Genomic DNA, 21883 nt, shown 5'->3' on the forward strand with positions numbered 1-21883 from the left:
ACTCGTAGTATAAAGAGCCAAGAGTAGTAAGACGTGACAGTTTGGGAGGACACATAAAACCCACAAAAAGAGCAAATAGCAAAGCAGCCTGAAGCCAATTAGTATACGGTCAAACACGCCTATGAAAAATTGAGGATTCTACAAGAGTTACAACTTACTAATCAATTGGGCTGAATATGAACAAGCATGAATACAAAAAAGTTCAATTACAGGTGGGTTTCATTTATCAGAAAAATTCATTTAAATGACATTCTTTATTCCCCAATACTAGATAAATATTGTATAAAGGAAATCCAAACTAATATTGAATTTCTAGCATTCAGCAAAGGTGGAGAAAGTAAACTAAAATCCAATAAAAACTGAAGTCAAGAAATATAAGCAGCAGGAATCATAAAAACTTGGAACTAGTGACACTGAATTCTTTATTTAAAACAGATTAAACAAACATTACCTCTCCTTAGCCCTTCTATTTCTAGCAAGAAATTCCAACAATTTGTTTTAATTCTTGGAAACAGGTGTTTAAAGTTGAATATCAGCAACAAGTTGTAATAAAAGTGTACATGAACAGTGACAGCCTGCTTCCAAATAACTTCAATGATTCCATTATCTTTGGTGTGGTTTAGGAGCAATCATGCAGCCACTGGGTCCCTATTTTAGAATCTGAAGAGATGTGCCCAACACAGGCATCCAACCTTTGGAAATATTTTTGTAGGTATAAAAAACTCAGAGAATTACTCATGAAATATACTAGTTATTCTTTGTGCCAAATATTGATCTATTTGAGACAATGGAAGACATTTCCCTCCCCCCCCAAATTACATCATACTTAAAGATCTCAGCCTTTTCTTCTAGGAGAAAAGCAGATGCTTTCTATACTCTTTGATATATTATAAAATGTTCTTTAGTTGCAAAAATTAGATCCTTAAAGAACAGTTCCAAAATGTATTAAAAAAATTTTCTTTCCCAGGAAGGTGAATGCAACCTCACTCTTTACCATCTAACAGCAATAATACCTACTTGACATATTTAAAATGTTTTTTGAAAGGGTACCATGCTCATGATTTAAGCATGCATAAATAATGTATAAGTTGAAAGTAGCACTAGCTAAATATTTGGCAATCTAGAAGAATGTTCCAAAAATATATATATATGCTAAATAAGAAAGTATTATTTCTACAGGTTTGTGCAACAAATAGTGCCTTTATCTTCGAGTAGATGTGGAAAGGAAAGGGTATCACATTCTTTAACATTATATACATTTTCTTGGTATTCTGGTAACAGCATCTGGATGTGAGTTTTCCAAATAATGGGCAATTAAATTATTAACATTAGTAACTATTATCTTCTACCACAAAACAATCAATTATTTAGCTCTTGTTTAGGACAGTGATGTAAGTAAACCAATTCATTTCATAATACAGCAATACAAAATATTTGTGAAGCCAACTTGTCAACAACCAAATTTGCAAACAAGATGTAAAGAAATTAATGTTTTTGCTCTTTAAATATTTTTAAATTCTGGGGAATAATAAAATTCTAAACCAGATCGCTATATGTTATTTTATGGGTGGCTGACTTTTGACTATTCTTTTAATATTTCACCATATTCCTCTTTCTTTAAATCAGTTTTCATTTGTGACAGTCATTTAAAACTTTTTTTTTTTATTTACACTTTAAACCATTTCATGGTGACTGTAGGTAAAGAAGTATACCTAAACATTGCTTATACCAAAAGGCAATTATGAGCCTATATATTACCTCTCAATCTACAATACAGCAAGGCTAAGTCCTTTGGGGAATAATTTTCACAAGAAATATTTCTAACATAGGAGGGAGAATCCAGCAGAATGGAAAGATTTTGGGGGAAATGATGGGTTAAGTCACCCAGTACTATAAAGTAGTTGGATAAAATATGAAAATACATAATTTAACTAATTTACAGCTGCAAAATTTCATATTAAAAGTAGTTAAAAACTAAATTATAGTAGCTCCAAAGCATTAAAAATAATTGGCTCTAAAGAGGCCAACTGGTTGAAGTATTATAAAGATCATTGAGAACCTGTGTACATCTAGCTTCACCACACAGTTTTAAGTGTTAAATGAGATCTAAAGCAAACTTTTAATAGAAAAGGTGAGAGTTGCAAACTAGCAGTGTTGCTAAATTAACAACAGCCATAATTTGGTGGCCATATTTTTCCTTAAAAATTCAACACTTCTACAGCAAAAATACGAGGCCTACCCACCCCTGAGTTCAGCAATTACACTTTTTAATAAAAAAGTGCAAGGTTTTATGTAATTAACAGTATGTACAATGCTACAAAATATCATTACTATACACAGATTAAAAACAGTACTTAGAATACCTTTTGCCAATTCTAGATTTAGTTTTTTTGGGGTAATATTTCAATACTTTCAGCCAATTCCCCCTTTTTTTTTTCCCAAAGCTCCAAATTAAAGCAAATATTCACCGTAGGATTTATTTTTTCAAAGTGCAACCATAAGGCATTAGTAAAAACATTGTAGTAGAAACTGATTTTGCATAAGTGTTAAAGGTAGTTTATAAAATACATTAAATGCTTTCTTAAAAGAGAACCAAGTTGCAATATCATTAAATTACAATATTGGTGACAACAACTAAACCTATCTTTCAACATTTTTTTTTGTAGAAAAGTCATCTAAATGCAAAGGCTTCTGAAGAACCACCACCAAAAAAAGGGAAAAACTAGAGCTGTGTGAAACAGACAAGCAAAAATATCATATTATTCTCTAATTATTTAAACTTAAATAAAAATGTCCACACTTTTTTGTCAAAACATTAAGCCTCTGTCAAAAATGTATTTCTTTCTTTATAGTACAGGATTAAAAGACAAAATGGTGCTTACAGATAAAGAAAATTTACAAGAAAATATTTTGACAAAGTTTTTCAATTAAAATATTGCAACATTCAAATTCGACTTACAATATAACAAAAGAAATGAGACTGCAAACAAAATGGTGTATGGATTTTTCAAACACATAAATAAATGAAATATTGTGAAGGCAGCAGGGCTCATGCTGATGGCTAGCAGGAAGTAACAGAATGTAATCTACTTGGAAAAAGCTTTTAATGTACAAATTACAAGCCCAATTATGGACTGCAGCAATTCAATGATCACTGCCATTTTTTCTTACTTCCAAAATAAAGCCTTGATTAAACCATTCATACCCTATATTACTCATACCTTTACTTCAGAGACTGAGTAACTACATACAACAAATGTATTTATTTTCACCATAGGGATAACATATTGTACCTCTCTGCCAATGTTACTCAAAAACCTTTCATGTCAAAACAATATGACAGCATATAAACAATTCAATAAATATGCAATGATCTTTCATTACAGTCCTTTATAAACAAGCATGTTAATTCATGCTGCTAAACCTTAGGATCACAGTGCATAGAATCCAAATATTAAATGGTTGGGGTGACTTTCAAAGTTATGATGGATCCTTCACTTTATTTATAATCCCATTATAACTGATAAACTCATTTCATAGGCCCTTTCATGCATTTATCATTTGGTGGCAGGAGTAAAACATTTCCTGTTACCAACGTCCACTGCCAGCAATGAACGTCTCAAAACTGCCAAGAAGTCACTGTTATTGCACAATGCATGGAGGCCCTAGACATTTTCCAAAAGCTTTAAAAAATAAAAATAAAAAAATGGAATTACTCTGACATTTCCTGACACCTGCATTAATACTTGTATGACTAATAAAGCATGTCAGTTGCCTGGACTGAACCAGCGATCAACACGTGCCCAGAATGCACACAAGTAAAAATGCAGAAAAAGGAAGCAGTCTTCATTGCCTATAGGTCACTTCCAGTCAAAAGTTAAAGTTCAAAGACTGAATGATCAAAGTGCTCATTTTCTCAGTAGGGCTATCTTCTGCTACGAGGTTCACAATGGTGGCATCAACATGTATCATCTTAAAGAAAAAAAAAAGAAGAATATATTAAAAAAGTATGCACAAATATTTACAAAATATTCTAGTACAGAAATAACTTCATGAGGCAAAAAATATACTTTTAAAACTTGTAGCCCTACTTTGACCCTATCTCTCCAATCAATATGATTTTGCAACAATCTTTAGTTTAAGTCTTGATTATATTAATTTGACAAATCAAAGAGTTACACAAAGATTCAAAAAGAAACTTGTTTTGTGTCTTTTGAGAAATGGAAGCATATGCCTGATCAATTTATGATTTACCATCAATATTCACTCTAAACTAGGGGTGGGCAACCTGCAGCCTCGAGGCCATATGTGGCCCTCTAGGTCCTCAAGTGCTGCCCTTTGACTGAATCCAAACTTCATAAAACAAATCCCCTTAATAAAAGGATTTGTTCTGTAAAACTTGGACTCAGTCAAAAGGCTGCACTTGGGGACCTAGAAGGCCACATGTGGCCTTAAGGTCGCAGGTTCCCTACCCCTGCAAACAATCAAGTGAAATAAAAATCCAAATGATACGTATTCCTTTTCTATACAAATACACAAATATGTATATGCACATAACAGGAAAAAAATCATGCACTTGTCAAACTGTTAATGAAAAAGTAGAAGTTGCCCAAATTCAGAGTTTACTAACCTTTCTTTAGAAAGGTCTCTCATGGAATGCATAATTTCAGAAAGGACTGTTTCATTAAAATTTGCACAGAGTTGGGGTACTATGGTGTGAAACATTAAATATACTATTAAGACTCAGTTACTGAACTGATTGGTTTTCCCGAACTGCTTTTTTTCTCCTTTGTTTCAGTCTTTGTTACAAAAAGGAGAAATTACTTATGTACACTAAAAAGATATAAACAAAACAAAATAGTCCTTAGAGTTCAAAGGCCAGAAATCAATTCATTTACATATTAAAGATAAATAAAATAATTATAAGATGGAATAGCACCAAAGAAATTCAAAGAATTCAAGGATACAATTGTGAAACTATTGCTCCAAACAAATAATCTGCTGTCATCAACTTATCAGGACTGACAGACAGCTGACACAGCCCGTCTCTGTAGGAATGGCTTCGTGGCAATCAAAGGATCAGTTAATCTGCACTTACCTTCCAGAAAGCCTAAGAAAGTCCTGTGAACCAATCCTCTAGAGATTCTGATTCTGCTGATGAGTGGAGGGAGTATAATTGTTGGAAAGAAACTAACTGGTTCTCTTCAGCCAAGTTTGTAAAGGAGCCAATTTAGCCCTATTCCTCTTCATATACACTATGATCTCCTCAAATGAACTACTCATACTCTGCACTTGGGTTGCACTTTCTAATCTCTCAGCATCTGCATATGACCCTCCTGGAAAGTATTCACTCTCTCTTTCATAAACGCTTTTCCTGATCCCTTCCTGCCTCAAATCTCTCAAAGCACTTAAAAGCACATATTCATGTTCTTGTTATAACATGTATTTTGTATTAAAGAGTATGTACATACATTTTATCTCTCCTTGTAAGCACTCTGAAATCAGACTTTTTTTAAATAAGCTGAAGCATTTGATACAGTGCCTTGCACAAAGGTATTTAAAAGATATTTAATAAATTAAATTGAGATAGGAGTTATCAGCTGTTGGGGGAATATATATTTGGAGAACAAAGCTTACATTTAACAGAGATTCCTTCAAAAATAAAACTGAATCATCTTTGATAACTGGAATTGGATTACTAATAGGTAAGAAATGAGAGGTCAAACAGAGAATATTAGGTGTAAGACCAAAATGAGATTCTTTAGAGGTCTCAGACACGAGTTTTTAGTATGACTATGAAGAGGATAGAAATATCCTATTGATTCTCCAAAGCTAAAGAGTATGAATACGAAGGGCTGGATAGAATGTAGCCTACAGACTCTAGACAGGGGGACATTCTTAAAAATTGAAACCATGGACATCCTACCCACAATTAATAGTCTATAACATATAGCAGATGTAGTCTAGCTTCATAGTTGAAGACAAATCTCTTATTCCAGTTATTTGTTGGATCAATGAACACATACCGTAGTAGGAAGGAATTATCCCCATCAGCTTTTAAAGTAAGGTCAAACATCAAATTATGGCTGTCATGGATGACTAGCAATATTTTCAAAGATCTCAAGAAAGAGATCCAATCTTTTGGTCAGATAATTAGAATGGGACAAGGAGATTGGTTTTTTTTCCCTTGTTTTTTGGAGTGAGGGTGGATGGTGAGAAGACAGAAGTGATGCAAGATATCCTAGTGGATTAGTATCTATCTTCTAGGAAGTAATGGTAGCTTCTACCATCTTGACTTAGTGACTAAAAGCTAGTAATAGGATTCAGGTGGTATTTGGTAAAATGAGATAAAAAAGTTATACCTCACTTTAGCTTATAACAAAAAGTAGCTAAAGACTTGTAGCTTAAGAAATTAGATATCCTCCTGAGGGACATTATTTCTAGACCAAAAATTCTTTTTTTTTTGGCCTTTTTGGTGAGGCAATTGGGGTTAAGTGACTTGCCCAGAGTCACACAGCTAGTAAGTGACACATGTCTGAGGCCAAATTTGAACTCAGGTCCTCTTGACTCCAAAGCTGGAGCTCTATCCACTGCGCCCCCTAGCTGCCCCTAGACCAAAAATTCTTAAAAATAAGAATGATAATCTTTGGGCCAAAGAAAGAATCTCTCTAACAAAGGCTGGTAAGAATTTACCTGGAATTTTGCAAAGCTAATCAAGATGACTTTAATTTGGAAAAAGGCCAGGGAAAGGGGTAAAAATCCTGCCTTACTATATTCACCAAAGTAGATAATACATAGAAAGGATAGGAAGAATAGCAATAGAAAACAAAAATCCAAGTAAAGAACCCTCAAGAACAATCAAAAAAAAAAATTTCATGATCTACAATGAAAACAAATCAAAGTGAACTAGAGAGAGTCTAAACAAGAAGACAAATTTGATTTCAAAGATATCACTGAGACTATTATTGTTTGTTTAAAAAAAAAACCTGGATATGAACAGGGTGAGGGATAGTGTCAGGACTGGAAAAAGGCAAATGCATAGATTTTTCAAAAAAAAGTGAAAAGAATGGATGTCTCACATATAACCTATATCAAACTGCTTACCATTTTAGGGAGAGAGGAGAGGGAGAAAAGGAGAAAAATTTGGAACTCAATTTTTAAAAAATAAAGGTTAAAAATTATCTTCACATGTAATTGGAAAAATATGAAGAAAGAAAAAAAAAGAGTGGATGTCTGAGTAATACGGTGAATCTGACTTTGATTCCAGGAGAAATTTTCAAAGGCATTACTATATTCAAGGTGTAATGGTAATTGAACCATCCAGAAAAATGATAAAAAGAACTAGCTTGGCTTTATCAAGAACAGATAACATTAAGCAAGACCAAGAAAATTTTGTACATAGTATCTACAAACAATGTACAAGAACAATAACACCAAAACTAATTCTGTGTAATTATATGATCAAGCCTGGTCCCAAATAGAAAAAAACACACCTTTATTTGCAGAGGACAGGAACTATGAATGCCTATAAAGTCCCATTTGGCTATTTGATTAACTTTGCAGAGCTACTCCCCATCCCACCTCCACCCCACTCCTCCAACCCATTCTTTAACATTTTGTTGCTGTTGTTTAAAAAGAGAGACGGACAGAGAGACAGAGACAGACTGGGGGGGGGGGAAGGCTTTCTGAGGAAAGATGAGGGCAGGAATACATTTGGAAGTGAAGCATAAAACAACAGAGGAATAAAAACTTTTTTAAAATCCAAATCATGCCAGACTAACCTCATTTTCTTTCTTTCTTTCTTCCTTTTTTTTTTTTAACAAAGTTACCAGACTGGGAAATCAAAGGGTATAGAGATACAGTAACCTAGATTTTTAGCAAAGCAGCTGACAAGTCACATTATTCTTGTGAACTCCAGTGGTCGCTATTACCTCCAGGATCAAATATAAAATCCTTCTGTTTGGCTTTTAGGTCCTTCATAACCTGGTTCCTTTCTACCTTTCTAATCTTCCCCTATACATACTCTATGTTTCAGTGACTCTGGCCTCCTTTCTGTTCCTTACATACATTTCATCGGTTGAAAATGCAATTCTGTGCATTTTCAATGGCTGTCCTCCATCCTCCTTTTTTCTGCCTCTAGACTTCCTTGGCTTCCTACAAGTCAGCTGAAATTACATCTGAAAGAAGCCTAGATTATCTTTATTCTATTCCGTGTTTGACATAGCTGTTTGCTATTCTCCATCCCTACCCCCCACCTCCAATTAGATTGTGAACTCCCTGAGAGAAGAGACTATTTTTGTCTTTCTTTGTATCTCCAGTGCTTAGCACAGTGCTTTGAACTACTCCAGGGTCCAACTTTATTAAATGTTGACTGAGTCTATTTCAAATTATCAAACTACCCCATTTGACCCAACATGTGTATGTGTATGTGTCTCCGCTTCAAGTGTGTTTCTTGTAAACAATATATTGTATGATTCTGGTTTTTGATCCACTCTGCTATCCACTTCTGTTTTATGTGAGAGTTCATCTCATTCACACTCACAGTTATGATTACTGTGTATTTCCCTCCATCCTATTTTTCCTCCTCTTTGTCCTCTTCTTTCACCCTTTCCCTCCTCACCAGTGTTTTACTTCTATCTACCACCACTCCAATCTGCCCTTCTTTCTGTCACTTCTCCCCCTTTACTTAATCTTCTTCCCTCCTATTTCCCTGTCAGGTAAGATAGATTTCTATGTTCAACTGGTTGTGTTACATTAATAAATGTAAATGGATACCAGACCATCCTTCAGTTTCACATCCCATCTAGTAATGGATCTACTCTCTGCCTACTCCTGTGGGGAAACCTTCCTACCAGCTTCCAATTCCCCCCACCTCCCACCCCTCTGGCATGTTCCAAAAACAAAACTCTTTTTCCTGGTCACCTTCCCCTACAGATACTGTCTATCCCTACAGTAAGTTTCTAGAAAGGAGAGACTATTTCTTTAAAAAGAAAAAGAAAAAAACTTTTTTATCCCTGGTGCTTAACATAGTACTTGGCACACAGTAATCCCTTAATAAATGCGTTATGATTTATTCATTCAAGTCATGACAAACAGGGCAATTTCATTTCTTCCTTGTTAAATTTAATATACACTTTTAAAATTACATAATTTCACAGTTTCATATATAATCCTTTTTTGTTTTCTGAATAATGGAATGTTAGTACTGATGACTTTTCACAATAAAGTTTAAAATTATCCACATACAAATAACACTAATAAATTTAAAAATAAGAAATGTAAAAAAACCATCAATAAAAAAATTCAAAAATAATAATAAACCATGCCACAGAAGACTCATTTTCTTTAAGACAGGAGAATGCTGATGGGACAACATATTTGGGTTTCAGCAAGGTATTTATCAACTTTCTTATGAAATTGCTTTGAAAAGCAAAAAGAAATGAACAGGGATAATGCAATGGGGCCAGTTTGGAACTGGATGACTGAAAAATCCAATGAGTGCTGATTAATGGATTTATGTCTATGTGGCAGAGGGTCTCAAGGCAAGTTACAAGGTCCTGTTTTCCTTAATATTTTTAAAAACAATAATGTGACAACATCAATGACATGCTTATCAAATTTAAAAAATGACAGAGGGCTGAAATGATTTAACTAATACATAAATAGCTTGACAGAATCAGGGTCCAAAAGACGGATTGGTTGGAATGACAGACTGAAAGATGAAAGAAATTACGAGCATAAAAATTAAGTCTATACAATCGGTTTCAAAGAACTGCACAAAGGATGGGGAAAATGTGCCTGAAAAGAAAGTTACGTGAAAAAAAAAAAATCTAAGGGGTTTGCCAAACCAAAAGCTCATGAGAGTCAAAGCAATCAAAGCAGCTAATGTAATCTTCATCTGCCTTAACAAAAGTATAATGTCCAGAGCAAGGATTACTAAAAGGAAGATGCTTTGATGTAAATGTTAAATAAATTATTATGACAGTCTCACTGTATTCTCCCCTGGTCAGAACACATCTGGAACAGTATATGCAGTTCTGGATGTCATATTTAATAAGAGGCATTAACAACAATCTGGAGCAGGTAAAGAGCAGTGTGTTACGGCATAAAAAAAAAACTACTGAAGGAATTATGGCTGTTTAGCCTAAAGAGAAGGTTTAAAGAAGGATGCTTATCTCCAGAGGAAATAACTACTATCAATGGATAGAAGTGATATGGAGGCAAATTTTTGGTTCAATATAATAAAGAACTTAACAGAGGTGTGCAAAGGTCATATAGGTGGCCTTAAAAGGACTAAGTTTTTTTGCCACTGAAAATTTTCAGATGCTAGATAAACTCTTCTCGGGGATGTTAAAGTTTATTTATACCTAACATTTGTGTTTTGCCTGAAGGGTAGACAAGATTACCTTTGAGATCCCCTTTCAATTCTGTATTTCTATGATCATAAGCAGACTAGGACTAAACATAGCCGGCTAAGAGTAAAATATAAAGACTTTTCAGATAAACATCAACAATTACTTTCTTTTTTGAGGCATTCAGGGTTAAGTGATTTGCCCAGGGTCATACAGCTAGTATACATACACTAGTAAGTGACTGAAGTCATATTTGAACTCAGATCCTCCTCATTCCAGGGCCAGCGCTTTATCCACTGCGCCACCTAGCTGCCCCAACAATTACTTTCTAAACAGGAAAGACGATAAAATCTGGAAAAACAGGAATAACTTTCATACCACTTAGATATCCTTGTAATTATCTATACATAATTTTTATACCAAAATCTCAACACATCTGAGCACTATTGTGGTTAACTAATGCACTACAGAGGCTACAGTACTGAAATGGTACCACAGAAGAAAGGAAGGACTGTGATCTCTGAGTCAAGTTTTTTAACGTAGAAATCCCAACCTCCTGGGTAAAGAACATAAAAACTTACTCAAGCAGCAATGAAACCATATTTGACTTAGGTTAAGTGTAATCCATGGGCCTGGAATCAGGAAGACTCCTCTTCTTGAGTTCAAAGCTGGTCTCAGACACTTACTAGCTGTGTGCCCCTGTGTCACTTAACTCTATTGCCTCAGTTTTCCTCATCTATAAAATTAGCAGAAGAAGAAAATGGCAAACCATTGGAGTGCCCCAAATGGGGACACAAAGAGTCAGACACAATCGAAAACCACTAAAAAACAATAACAAAGTCTAATCCCAAATGATGATATCCTCCTTGTGAGGCTAACATTAATGTTGAAGAGTCCCTGACCCAAGGGAGTTACAAGGGATAGGCTGGCTCTATGAAACTGTACTACCTCTCAAAACAGCAAAAGATGGAAGTTTATCTTAACAATAATGCCATTAATCTCTCTCCTCCAAAATGGACAGTTAACTACTGCCCAGTTAAGAGACATTTTAATGCAATGTGAAATGGAGCTGTGAAGGACAGTGAACACAGACACAAAGGTCATCCTGGAAAGTTTTTTTTCAAATGTATTGGAAGAGAAAAGCCATGGGGCTCTTTTCTTGATGCCACTTTTCTTATTCCTCAGAAACTATTTACTCATCCACAAAATGGGGATAACAACTGAAACACTTACCTCACACAGCTGGGAGGAAAATGCATAGTGAACCTCATAGTGTGATAGAAATATAAGTATATTACTACTTTTGACAAAATTATGACCCATTCATCTAAGCACACCTATTGGGCAAAAAGTTTCCACTCAGTTTAACAGATTTTTAAATAAAATAGTTGTGTCAATACTTTGATTCTAGACTTTCCACTGATTTTTAGCTTAGTAAAGAAGACTGTACTATGAAGGAAACTAACTACAACAAAGAATGGTACAATACAAAGTCATTATTAGATTTTAAATAGATTATCATATATTAGATACAAATAAGTTTCTACAAGTAATTAAGACAGAAAAACACTCAAACATTAACACAATCCTATCAACCTAACAAAGAGAAAAAGAATGAGGAAACTTAAGAGTTATGGAAATTACAAATAATTTAGAAGGTACAACACCTAATCATCAATTCTTGAGGGAAGCAGTAGGATAAAGAAAGCTTGTATTTAATAAGTTACCATAAATTGATTATCTTTTCCTACTGAAATTATCTACTTCAGACCAAAGGAAAACAAATAGCATCAATATTTATACTAAAAAGAATTAGTTTTACTTATAAAAGCAAAATTTTTCCACCAACATTATTTCTGAGCTGAAAATTTACAAAGAGATTTCTTCTATTTTTATGTATATATGGTAAATGCTTAAAATATTAATATCATTTTATTTGTTCATAATAGTTAGCATTTATATAGCATTTTAAAGCTTGCAAAGTGTTACATAAATATTATTTTATTTGAGCCTCATAACTCTGGGAAGTAGATGCTATTATCATCTCCATTTTAGAGATGAGGAAACTGAGTGGGCTAGAGATTAAGTGACTTGCCCAGGGTCACATAGTGTCAGCCAGATATGAACCTAGGTTTTCCTAAACCCAGGTCCAGTGCTCTATCTATTGCCCTAACTTAGCTCCTTTGGATGATAGTTATCTATTTTTGCTCACCAACTGGAATCCAAAGTGTTTTTTTTGTTGTTGTTTTTTTTTTTTACTCCCACCATGCAAAAAGATGACAATTAAAATTGCTAAAAAAAAAATTCCTTACACATCATGGAACAAGGATTTCAAACCATAAGCCCCCTCCCACTAACCTGACTGTATGCAATATAATAATTCTTCTTGAAATGTTATTTTTTTTAAAAAGTCATTTCAAATTGAATGCTTACCATGATACCACCACTTTGTTTTCTTTGGATTCTTGTTACATGTTCTTACATAGAAAGAATTATCTGGTGGTCGCCTCTGAAACCAGAAAGTTTAAATGGATAAAATAAATAGCTAAAAAAAAAAAAAAGAAATTAAGTGAAATATTCTAAATAATCCTTAGTTATATAAAATCTGTGTGTGTGTAATGTTTAAAGAATGGACATGAAATCAATATGTATCTGTATATGATATCAATGACATAAAAAGAACAGAAAGCTTTATATTTTGGGAAATTATAATATTGGTAACTAAATTGTTTAAATGTCACATATGGTTATATGTGTTCTGTGGATAGAGAAGAGATAGAGACTCACTACAGAAGAGTCAATATGGAAGGGAGAATCAGATTTTTAAACACATATGTGGACATGTATACACACATACACACGTTCATCTATGAAGGAGGAAATCAAAGATTGCAATGACAATTCCTTATGGCCTCTTTGTAAAGAACTGATTTCGTTTTATCTTCCTTTGTTTAATGACTTTTAATATAATTAATGCCTTTAAAAAACTAATTAAGTAAACACCCAAAGAATTTGGGAAATTTGAGAACTACTTAAATAAAGTGGTACTACAATGTAATGCTATCAAGAACATGGCACTAAACATCAAAGCTTCCATAATGTGTTATAATTATATATACATATATATATAAAATATATATGTATATATAAAAATAACCTATGCTGGAATTTCCACATTAAAAAAAACCCTCAAATGGCAGACCAGGGGCATTTGGTAACTGCCACATGTTCCTGGGGCATAGGGAAAATTAGCAAAGTCAAAAAAGTTACAAGAGAAACAGTAAATCTAAGAGCAATTAAGGAAGAATTGAACAGGAAAAACCTAACACTGAGCAGAAGAACTATGTCCAAGTTCAAGGCCATAATTATAAGGCTCTGGGAAATGGCATTTATAGGCAATGATGGCAGTTTGGGAGAATGTTCTTCCTCCACTTCTCTCTCCTTTCATAGCAACTACTTCATCCCTTCAACTTAATCACTAAACATTAATATCTTCCCACCTATAATTTTCTGCTAAAAATTGCATATTTAGACATACTATCAAATCAATTTCTCTAAGCCAATAAGGGAATACACACACATGCACTCTTAAATATTTTAAGGAACAGGTAATCAAGGTCTTTCCTTGTTATGTGAGGGTTAAAGATGGCAGCTCTAGGTGGCATCAATAAAGAAATGGGAAAACACACTTGGGAAGCATGTTGCATTCACGTAACTAACTATAAGGAAGAAAAAAGGAGAAATATCCTCACTCTCTGAATTAGCTTAATATGCTTTTACTTTTAAAGCACTCACATTTATCTCCTTTGATACTTAAGACATATTATTTTAAAGTGTAGGATTGTGAAGTATAAATGGATAAAATATCTGCCCTAACTTTGAAAATCAGGAAACTAAGCAAAGGTTAAATGACTTGTTCAATAATACTAAGTTGATTGTGCAATTGGTTATCACTCAAGATAATTACAGAAAAAATAAAAATGAAACTAGGAACCTGAAAATACTTCAGAATGAAACTGACTCTTCATATTAAAGTTGTTACTCAGGTAAGTACAGTTTTACGGAAAACCACTTTAAAGAACTATAACTACCTTTTTAAGTATTAACATTTTGATCATTGTTATGGTAATCCTTACATAATCCACATTTCCTAGACTTGGAAGAGATGTATTTAACCATCTTTGAATAACTCAGCCATTATGAACATCCATTATGTCCTGGGCTTGAAGGCACCAGCTTTGCCTACTCTAATTTTTCTTCTTTCTTCCTTCTTTCACTATCCGTTATTATGGTGCCTTCCTCTAATAGTTCTCTTCCTTCCTTGCCCCCAAACTCCTCAGTTTAAGTGCTTTCAATTTGCTAAGGAAGGAGATGGAAATCAGAAAATCAATCTTCATAATAATTCTGTATTAAATGAAGGTAAATAAGGCTTTGAGTAAAAGGTCTATTGTGTCTCCTAAGGAGCAAAGTGCTTTAGTCCCGAAACTTGCACCAGTATTTAGGATATTTAATGCTCAAAAGCCTTCTTGCTTTACTTGGTTTAGGGCCACCATCCAGGAGTCTGATGATGCCAGAAATCTGATCTCCAATTAAGCTGAATGTTATTGAACTCTCAATCAGCTGTCCATGCCAGAACATGAAAAGATTATTTTGGTTAAAAACAAAACAAAACAACACAAAATAAACTCATATTAGCATTATGTCACACCAAGGAAACAAGTAGGAAAGATTAATTTTGATGTGTGTCAAATGATCAAATGAAATGAATGCTGAGGAAGACAACAAGGATTAGAGAAAGATAGATGAGTTATAGCTCATTGTTTTCTAGTTTTTAATGGCAATGATGATCTCTCTTCTGATTTCTGAACAGTTAACAAACATCACTGACTTTGAAGTCCCAGTAGCACTTCTGAGCCAACGTAACCAACTGCCTATTGGACATTTCTAATGAGTTGTCCCACAGGCACCACAAATTCAACATATCGGAAATAGAATTCATTATCTTTTCCCCCAAACCCATTCCTCTTATTAACTACCCTATTTCTATCGGGGGCATTTCACTATTCTTGCAGAGATACCTAAGTTTGAAACCTCCAAGTTACCCTTGACTTTTCCTTCTACCTTATCCTTTATAGCCAATTAGTAGCCAAGTTTTTAAAATTCTCTCTCTCTAGTATCTCTCCCATTCAATTCTTTCTCTCTGCTCACATGGCCAATACTCTAATTCAGGCCTGGACCACTCCAAAAGCCTTCTCTGATTAAAATCTCTCCCTTTTTTAATCCATCTTCCACAAGGCTGCCAGTGATGTTCTGGCAGCAGAGGTCTTTCTATGTCACTTCCCCCACCTCAAAAAGCTCCAGTGGCTCCTTATCGCCCTCTAGAACAAAAGAGAAATTCTTCTGTTCGGTCTTTAATGTTTTTTACAATCTGGTTCCTGCATATTTTCCTAGACTTCTTCTATGCTACTCCCTCCTTCATGCACACCACGTCAGACATATTGACACACTTGCTGTTCCAGGTGTAGGACAATCTTTCAACACTATGACTTTGTATGTCATAGAATTCACCCCTTCCTCTTAGAATCCCTGGCTTCCTTCAAAGCTTGCCTCCAGTACTCTTTCTTACCAGAGACCCTTCCTGATCCTCCCAGCTTCTACTGTCACATTAAATTACTTTCATATTTGCTCATATGCATACCTATTTTGTTCCCTGAACATCAAGCTATCTCATTAACGGCAGGGACTCGTTTTTGTCTTTGTATCCTAGTGTCTAGTACACTTAAGTGCTTAATAAATGCTAATTGTCTGTTCCACTTCTCTCAGCCTTTCCATCTTCAAGCTTCCATCTTCCCCCCTCCATCAATAATTTCATCTTCTCACATGACTTCAACTATTACCTTTATTTGGATGACTCCTAAATTACCCTAGGTCCAACTTTTCCTCCAAGTTTTAATGTCTTACATCTGTAATTCCTCACTGGATATCTCCAACTAAGTAAGTATACAGTCCAGATCTCAGGTTCAACATGACAATAACTCAACTGCTTTTCTCTTAAACCTGACCTTCCTATCGTCCCTAATTTCTGTTAATTACACTACTGTTTTCCCAGTCAAGTATGCTTAACCTTGGCATCACCTGACTTTTCTTTCTCTACACACAGTTATCAGTATTTGTCAAATCCTTTCATTTCTGTCTCCTTTCTTATTTTCATGAGCATCCTCACCATTACCACCACTCAATATTTGTCCTAATCCTTATTCTTCTCACTTGGTACTACTTTAGTAGCTCCCCCAAACCAAATTCCCTGCCTTTAAGTTTCTTTCTTCCTATACACTATCCTACCCACCGCCTTCCATGATCACAGCTCTTGTTATGTCATTCCCCTACTTAAAAAAATCTGTAATTCAAATCAACTGGCATTCATTAAGCACATCCGATGAGCAAGGTATTGTGCTAGTACTGGGGATAGAGTCTCTGCCTTCAAGAAGTTCATAGTCTATTGGTTTCTAACCACTTAAAGAGTGAAGTTTAAGTGCCTTATTCTCTACAATCTGACTCCAACTTACCTCTTCAACTGTCTCTCTCATCATGCCCCTTTGCATATTTTATGGTCCCTTAAACTAGGAAATGCATCTTGACGTTTCCCAACTCTGTGCCCTTATTGATACTCTCTATCACCCCTAGAATACTTTCTTTTCCCTACTCCCATTTCTACCTTTTGAAATCCTCAAAGCCCAATTCAGATGTCATATCTGTTGTGAAGCTGCCTTTGATCCTTCCACTAAAAGTAACCTTTCTTTAAAACTTCCACAGTACTCAGTTTGCACCTCCTCCCAAGTACTTGTGATTTCTATATCCTATTTCAGAAAATCATAGGATCACAGATGTAGAGCTGGAAGGGGTCTTTGTCCATATAGTCCAGTCCTCTCATTTTACAGGTGTGGAAACTAAGGATAATAGAAGTTAGATGACTTACCCAAGCTTACATGGGTAACAAGAGAGGTGATGCTTGAGCTGTGACTCCAAACTCATTGCTATTTGTACTGTATTATGTTCTTGTGCACATATTCATTTCCCTTATTATACTGTAGGGAATGGATTACATTATTTATTTTTCTATCACTCACAACATTTAGCACAGTACCTTGTACAAAGCAGATATGTTTATGAATTTGACTCCCTCCGATTTTATAGCTGTCAAAGCGGCAGAAGAGAGTAAAAATCAAAAGTACCTCCAAACAGTCACCAAAATAATATTATTCTTCCTTTGAAATTTCACTTGGTTCTCCTGTTCTGTTCCCATTCTCCACACTTAGGCTGCTCCCTCTTCAAGATAAATTCTCCCCACAATTTGCTTTTCAGCATCAGCCTATTAAAATGTTACTACGGCACCCTACTGTTCACTGAGTTTATCAAGCTAATAATTTTACTTTGATCCAAAGACCCTCATTCAGATAGTTCCATAATTATTTGTTTTAACTTTATATCCCTCTACTTACTAGGTCATGAAAATTAGAACTGCAAGGGACCTTAGAATCAACTAGTCTAACCCCTCATTTTAATGACTTTTTAATTTTTAATGACATCCTTTTTTTTTCATCAGGATGTTTTTGTTCCTTGCTTTCTTCTCTACTACTCAAAATCCTATACTTTATGATAATTATTTATAGTTAACTACCATCTCAGCATGTGCTGATCTTTTCCTACTTGCAAGCCTGGTATCTTACTCAGGATATGTTCATTTCAAATGCAAAACTCTTTAACTAAAAGGGAAATTGGCAAGCAATTGATTTTGGCCAGGCTTGAAAAGAATTTGAAGGACTTGAGGAGAAAGACAAAGATGTGGCTGGTAAGGCAGAGGGAAATAAGAAGCCATCAAGATAAGGGAAAGGAAATTCAATGTGCGTAAGGAGTTAAGGAGAATGACATCTAAAGTTAAGGCACTCACACAAGCAGCTGACCATAGCAGTTCTTTTGGAGGAGCTACTAGCAAGAACACAGACTAAAGAACTCACTTTCGTTAAATAGGAAGAATTCTGCAGTAGCCTGCATCAAGTGTGTTATTTGTATTTTGACATAGCTAAGTGGCTCAAAATGCAGGCTAATTACCCACCCTCTAAGAAGATAAAGTAAAAGAGTACAAGAAACCCTCCACCCTCCAACTTATTAGAGAGAATGAGGTGCTCCCTTAAAAAAAAGGAGAAGAAAAGAATATGGAGAAGCAGAGGGGAATGCTGAATGCATCAGGAGAAGATTCACCAGCAAACACTTAGAAGTAATCAACAAATAGGAGGCTATTCTTAAAGAAGATTCCTCTAGAAGAAGCAAGTGCTCAAAATAGTTATGATGCCTATCCAGTGGTATTGTCAAGTGACAGGCAAGCAAGGGTGAGAAAAGAGGGGAAGAGAGGAGGATTGATTTACTAAGCGCCTATTATGTGCCAGGCACTGTGCTAAGCACTTTATAAATATCTCACGTGATCCTCACAATAACTCTGCAAGGGAGATGCTATTATTATCACCCCCATTTTACACTTGAGGAAACTGAGTCGGCAGTTAAGTGACTTGCCCAAGGTCACAGTGTCAATAAGTACCTGAAGCCACATTTGAATGGTCTTCCTGACTCTAGGCCACCTAATCACCTCCAAGCAGTGATGGCAGGCGAGCAGGTCTCCTGCTTTACTGGAGTACACAGTCAATACATGACTGAAGTTTCCAAAATCTGTCATATCTGGTGCTTCACATGAGCACAAATGATACTGACAGAAGTAACTTAAAAAACACTGCCAAAGATTACAAAGTCTTAGGCAAGAAATTGAAGATCGTGGGGGATGGAGGGTGGTAAATAATGTTTTCATCACTGCTGCTCACTGGAACCAAGGAAAGCAGAAGAGAAAAGGAAGATTTGGGAAGGAAGAAGCTAGTTAAGAATAACCTAAAACAAAGGAATAACAGACTCCAGGGTAGGAATAAAGTACATCTGACAAGGTCTAGAAATAATGTATTTGTCTGGAATTTTGGAAATATAATCAAAATACTTTTCATTGGAAACAGAAGGGGGAGACAAATAATTACCCACGTCTAACAAGAAGGCCAGATAACAGAAAACAGCTGCAAATAGCTTTGTACATACCCCAAAGGTCCAGGAGATAAAATCTAAGAAAGGAGCTATTAATAAAAGCCATGTTTTCAAATGTTCATATAAAAATGTACACATGTGGTTTAATATGCAATAAGATTCATACCTGGAATACGGTTCTAGGAGGTTATACTTATTCCAAAGGAAAAAAGACAGGTAAGAGATGTGGAGTACCTTTAGAAGATATACTCACATTAAGAAATCCAGGAACTGGAGAGGGAAACACTAGAGAGTTATTTGGATTAAGATCAAGAGAGGTAGAAAGGGCAGCGAGGTGGCATAGTGGATAGAGCACCGGCCCTGGAGTCAGGAGGACCTGAGTTCAAATCCGGCCCCAGACCAAACACTTGACACTTACTAGTTGTGTGACCCTGGGCAAGTCACTTAACCCCAACTGCCTAAAAATTAAAAATTTAAAAAAAAAAAGAGAGATAGAAAGAGAAGACATTTATACTACAGACTATTTGATGAAAAAAAATACAGTTGTGGAGTTCAACAAACAGATCACAAGCCTGGCAAAGAGATGTGATAGGGGACTTCAATTATTTAAGTATCTGCCAAAAGCAAAGCAGATAATTTTGTGACCTACCTTAATTACAATTTCACCCTTCCAAAGGCAGAAAAATTAAAAAGAGGAAATTCTATTCTGAATCTTATTGTTACCAAAAAAGGAGGAAATGAATAGTAGGGTAGAGATGACAGAAACCTCGGAGTAAAGTGATCCCCTCATCTTAGCATTTATAACAAAGCTGCAGTCAATTTATGGTGGAGAGGCAGATTTCAAAGAATTTGGAGAAAGAATATGTAGGATCTCATAAACAAAAACTCGGTCTAAGAAGAATGGGAATCCAGTTCAATAAGGCTGGGAATTTCTCAAGAATACAATTCGAAGATACAAGAAGTATTCTAATGGGCCGATAAAAGGTCTGAAAAATGGATGTGGATGCATAACTTACCAATTAACTTAGGTTTTTCAAATGACATAGAGAGAAGATGGAAACAAGGACAGGTAACTAAGGATGGATACCGAAGTACAAAATGGTACTCTCCAGGCTCTGACCCAAAACAAAAATGACAGGACCCTGGCTAGGGATAGAATATACCCAAAAGGAACTGGTAAGAATTATTTGCCCGGATTTTTAAAGCAAAAACAAAAACCTCTCAACTCGGCAAGTATAAGACTAGGGAGTTAAGGATAGCCAGTAATTTGTCAGAAAAAGATCAGAAGATTTCAGTGGGTTGCAAACTCAAAAAATGCAACAGGAAAGACAATGTGATAGGCTGCATTAAGAGAGACACAATGTTCAGGTATGAAGATGATAGTACTGATCTATTTTGCACTGATCAGTACTATGACCACAATCTGAAGTATTGTGTTCACTTCTGGACACCACATTTTAGAAAAATATTAATAAGGAGGGCCAGGTGAGTAGAGGGCCTCAAGTTCCTGCCATATCAGGATCAGCTGAAGGAAATGGGGATGCTTAGCCTTGAAAAGATTTTTTGTTGTTGGGGTGAAAGGGTTTGGTGGGAAAGAACATGATAACTTTCTTTAAGTATTGAAGTGTCACACGGAAGAAGAATTAAGACTTGTTTTATTTAGTCCCTGAGGGTAGAACAACGGGCAATACATGGAAGTTGCAGAGGCAGATTGAGGCCTAATGTAAGGAAAAAACTTCCCAACAATTAGCACCATTCAAAATTGGAAGGTGCTGCCTCAAAAGATAATGGTCTCCTTCTCATTAGAGGTTTTCCAATGAAGGCCAGATTACCAGCTGCCAGGTATTCTACACAGGAGATTTCAGTTTAGGTACAGACTGGACTGGTCCTGAACCCCTACAACTCAGATGCTGTGATTCTCTTGGGGTCCTATGTGTAATGTATTGTTCTGAAGTTCTGAGATAGATAAATAAGATATAAGCCCTAATTTCATGAAGCCCACAAGGATCATATAACACATCACACAGATACACTAATTACAAAACATATGAGTACAATGGAGAAGTGCAAACATACTCTGAACTAGAATCCATTGCCCCCTTTATCCTATTGCCCACCATGCCTTGTCAAATCCCAACCTTAGTTTACTCCCACAATCTGCAGTTTTCAATCACATATGTGTACTCCTCAATGGTGCTAGAAAAATCATGAAACCAGACTACCTGAGGTCACTACAAATTTATGTTACATAATTTCAACTGGTCCCTCACTGCAACAAGGCAAGCCTTTTATATCTCCCTAATTAACTCACAAACTCACTGTCCATTCACCAAGACAGCTATTCCAAATCTTTTCATCCCTCTTCATGCCTTTCATAGCACTCTTCCTACCCTCTAGGCTGAGGGTACTTTGCTTCACACTTTAACAGAAACAGTGAGGGTCTTTCTCATCTT

At 35.4% G+C, this 21883-nt stretch overlaps 1 protein-coding gene across 1 annotated transcript in view; it reads right to left on the minus strand.

Moving 5' to 3' along the window:
* Positions 1 to 404: 404 nt before the first annotated feature.
* LOC114054280 (ubiquitin-conjugating enzyme E2 W) overlaps positions 405 to 21883 on the minus strand; it is a 90772-nt gene continuing 69293 nt past the window's right edge. Inside the window, exons 5-6 of the mRNA XM_027877473.1 lie at positions 12786 to 12861; positions 405 to 3972 (exon numbers count right to left, since the gene is read on the minus strand). Of these exons, the coding sequence (XP_027733274.1) occupies positions 3959 to 3972; positions 12786 to 12861 (90 nt within the window). The 3' untranslated portion in view covers positions 405 to 3958. The remainder of the gene's footprint in view (positions 3973 to 12785; positions 12862 to 21883) is intronic.

This window comes from Vombatus ursinus, unplaced genomic scaffold (genome assembly GCF_900497805.2).
Source record: "Vombatus ursinus unplaced genomic scaffold, bare-nosed wombat genome assembly UNPS02014812.1, whole genome shotgun sequence".
Classification (NCBI taxonomy): domain Eukaryota; kingdom Metazoa; phylum Chordata; class Mammalia; order Diprotodontia; family Vombatidae; genus Vombatus; species Vombatus ursinus.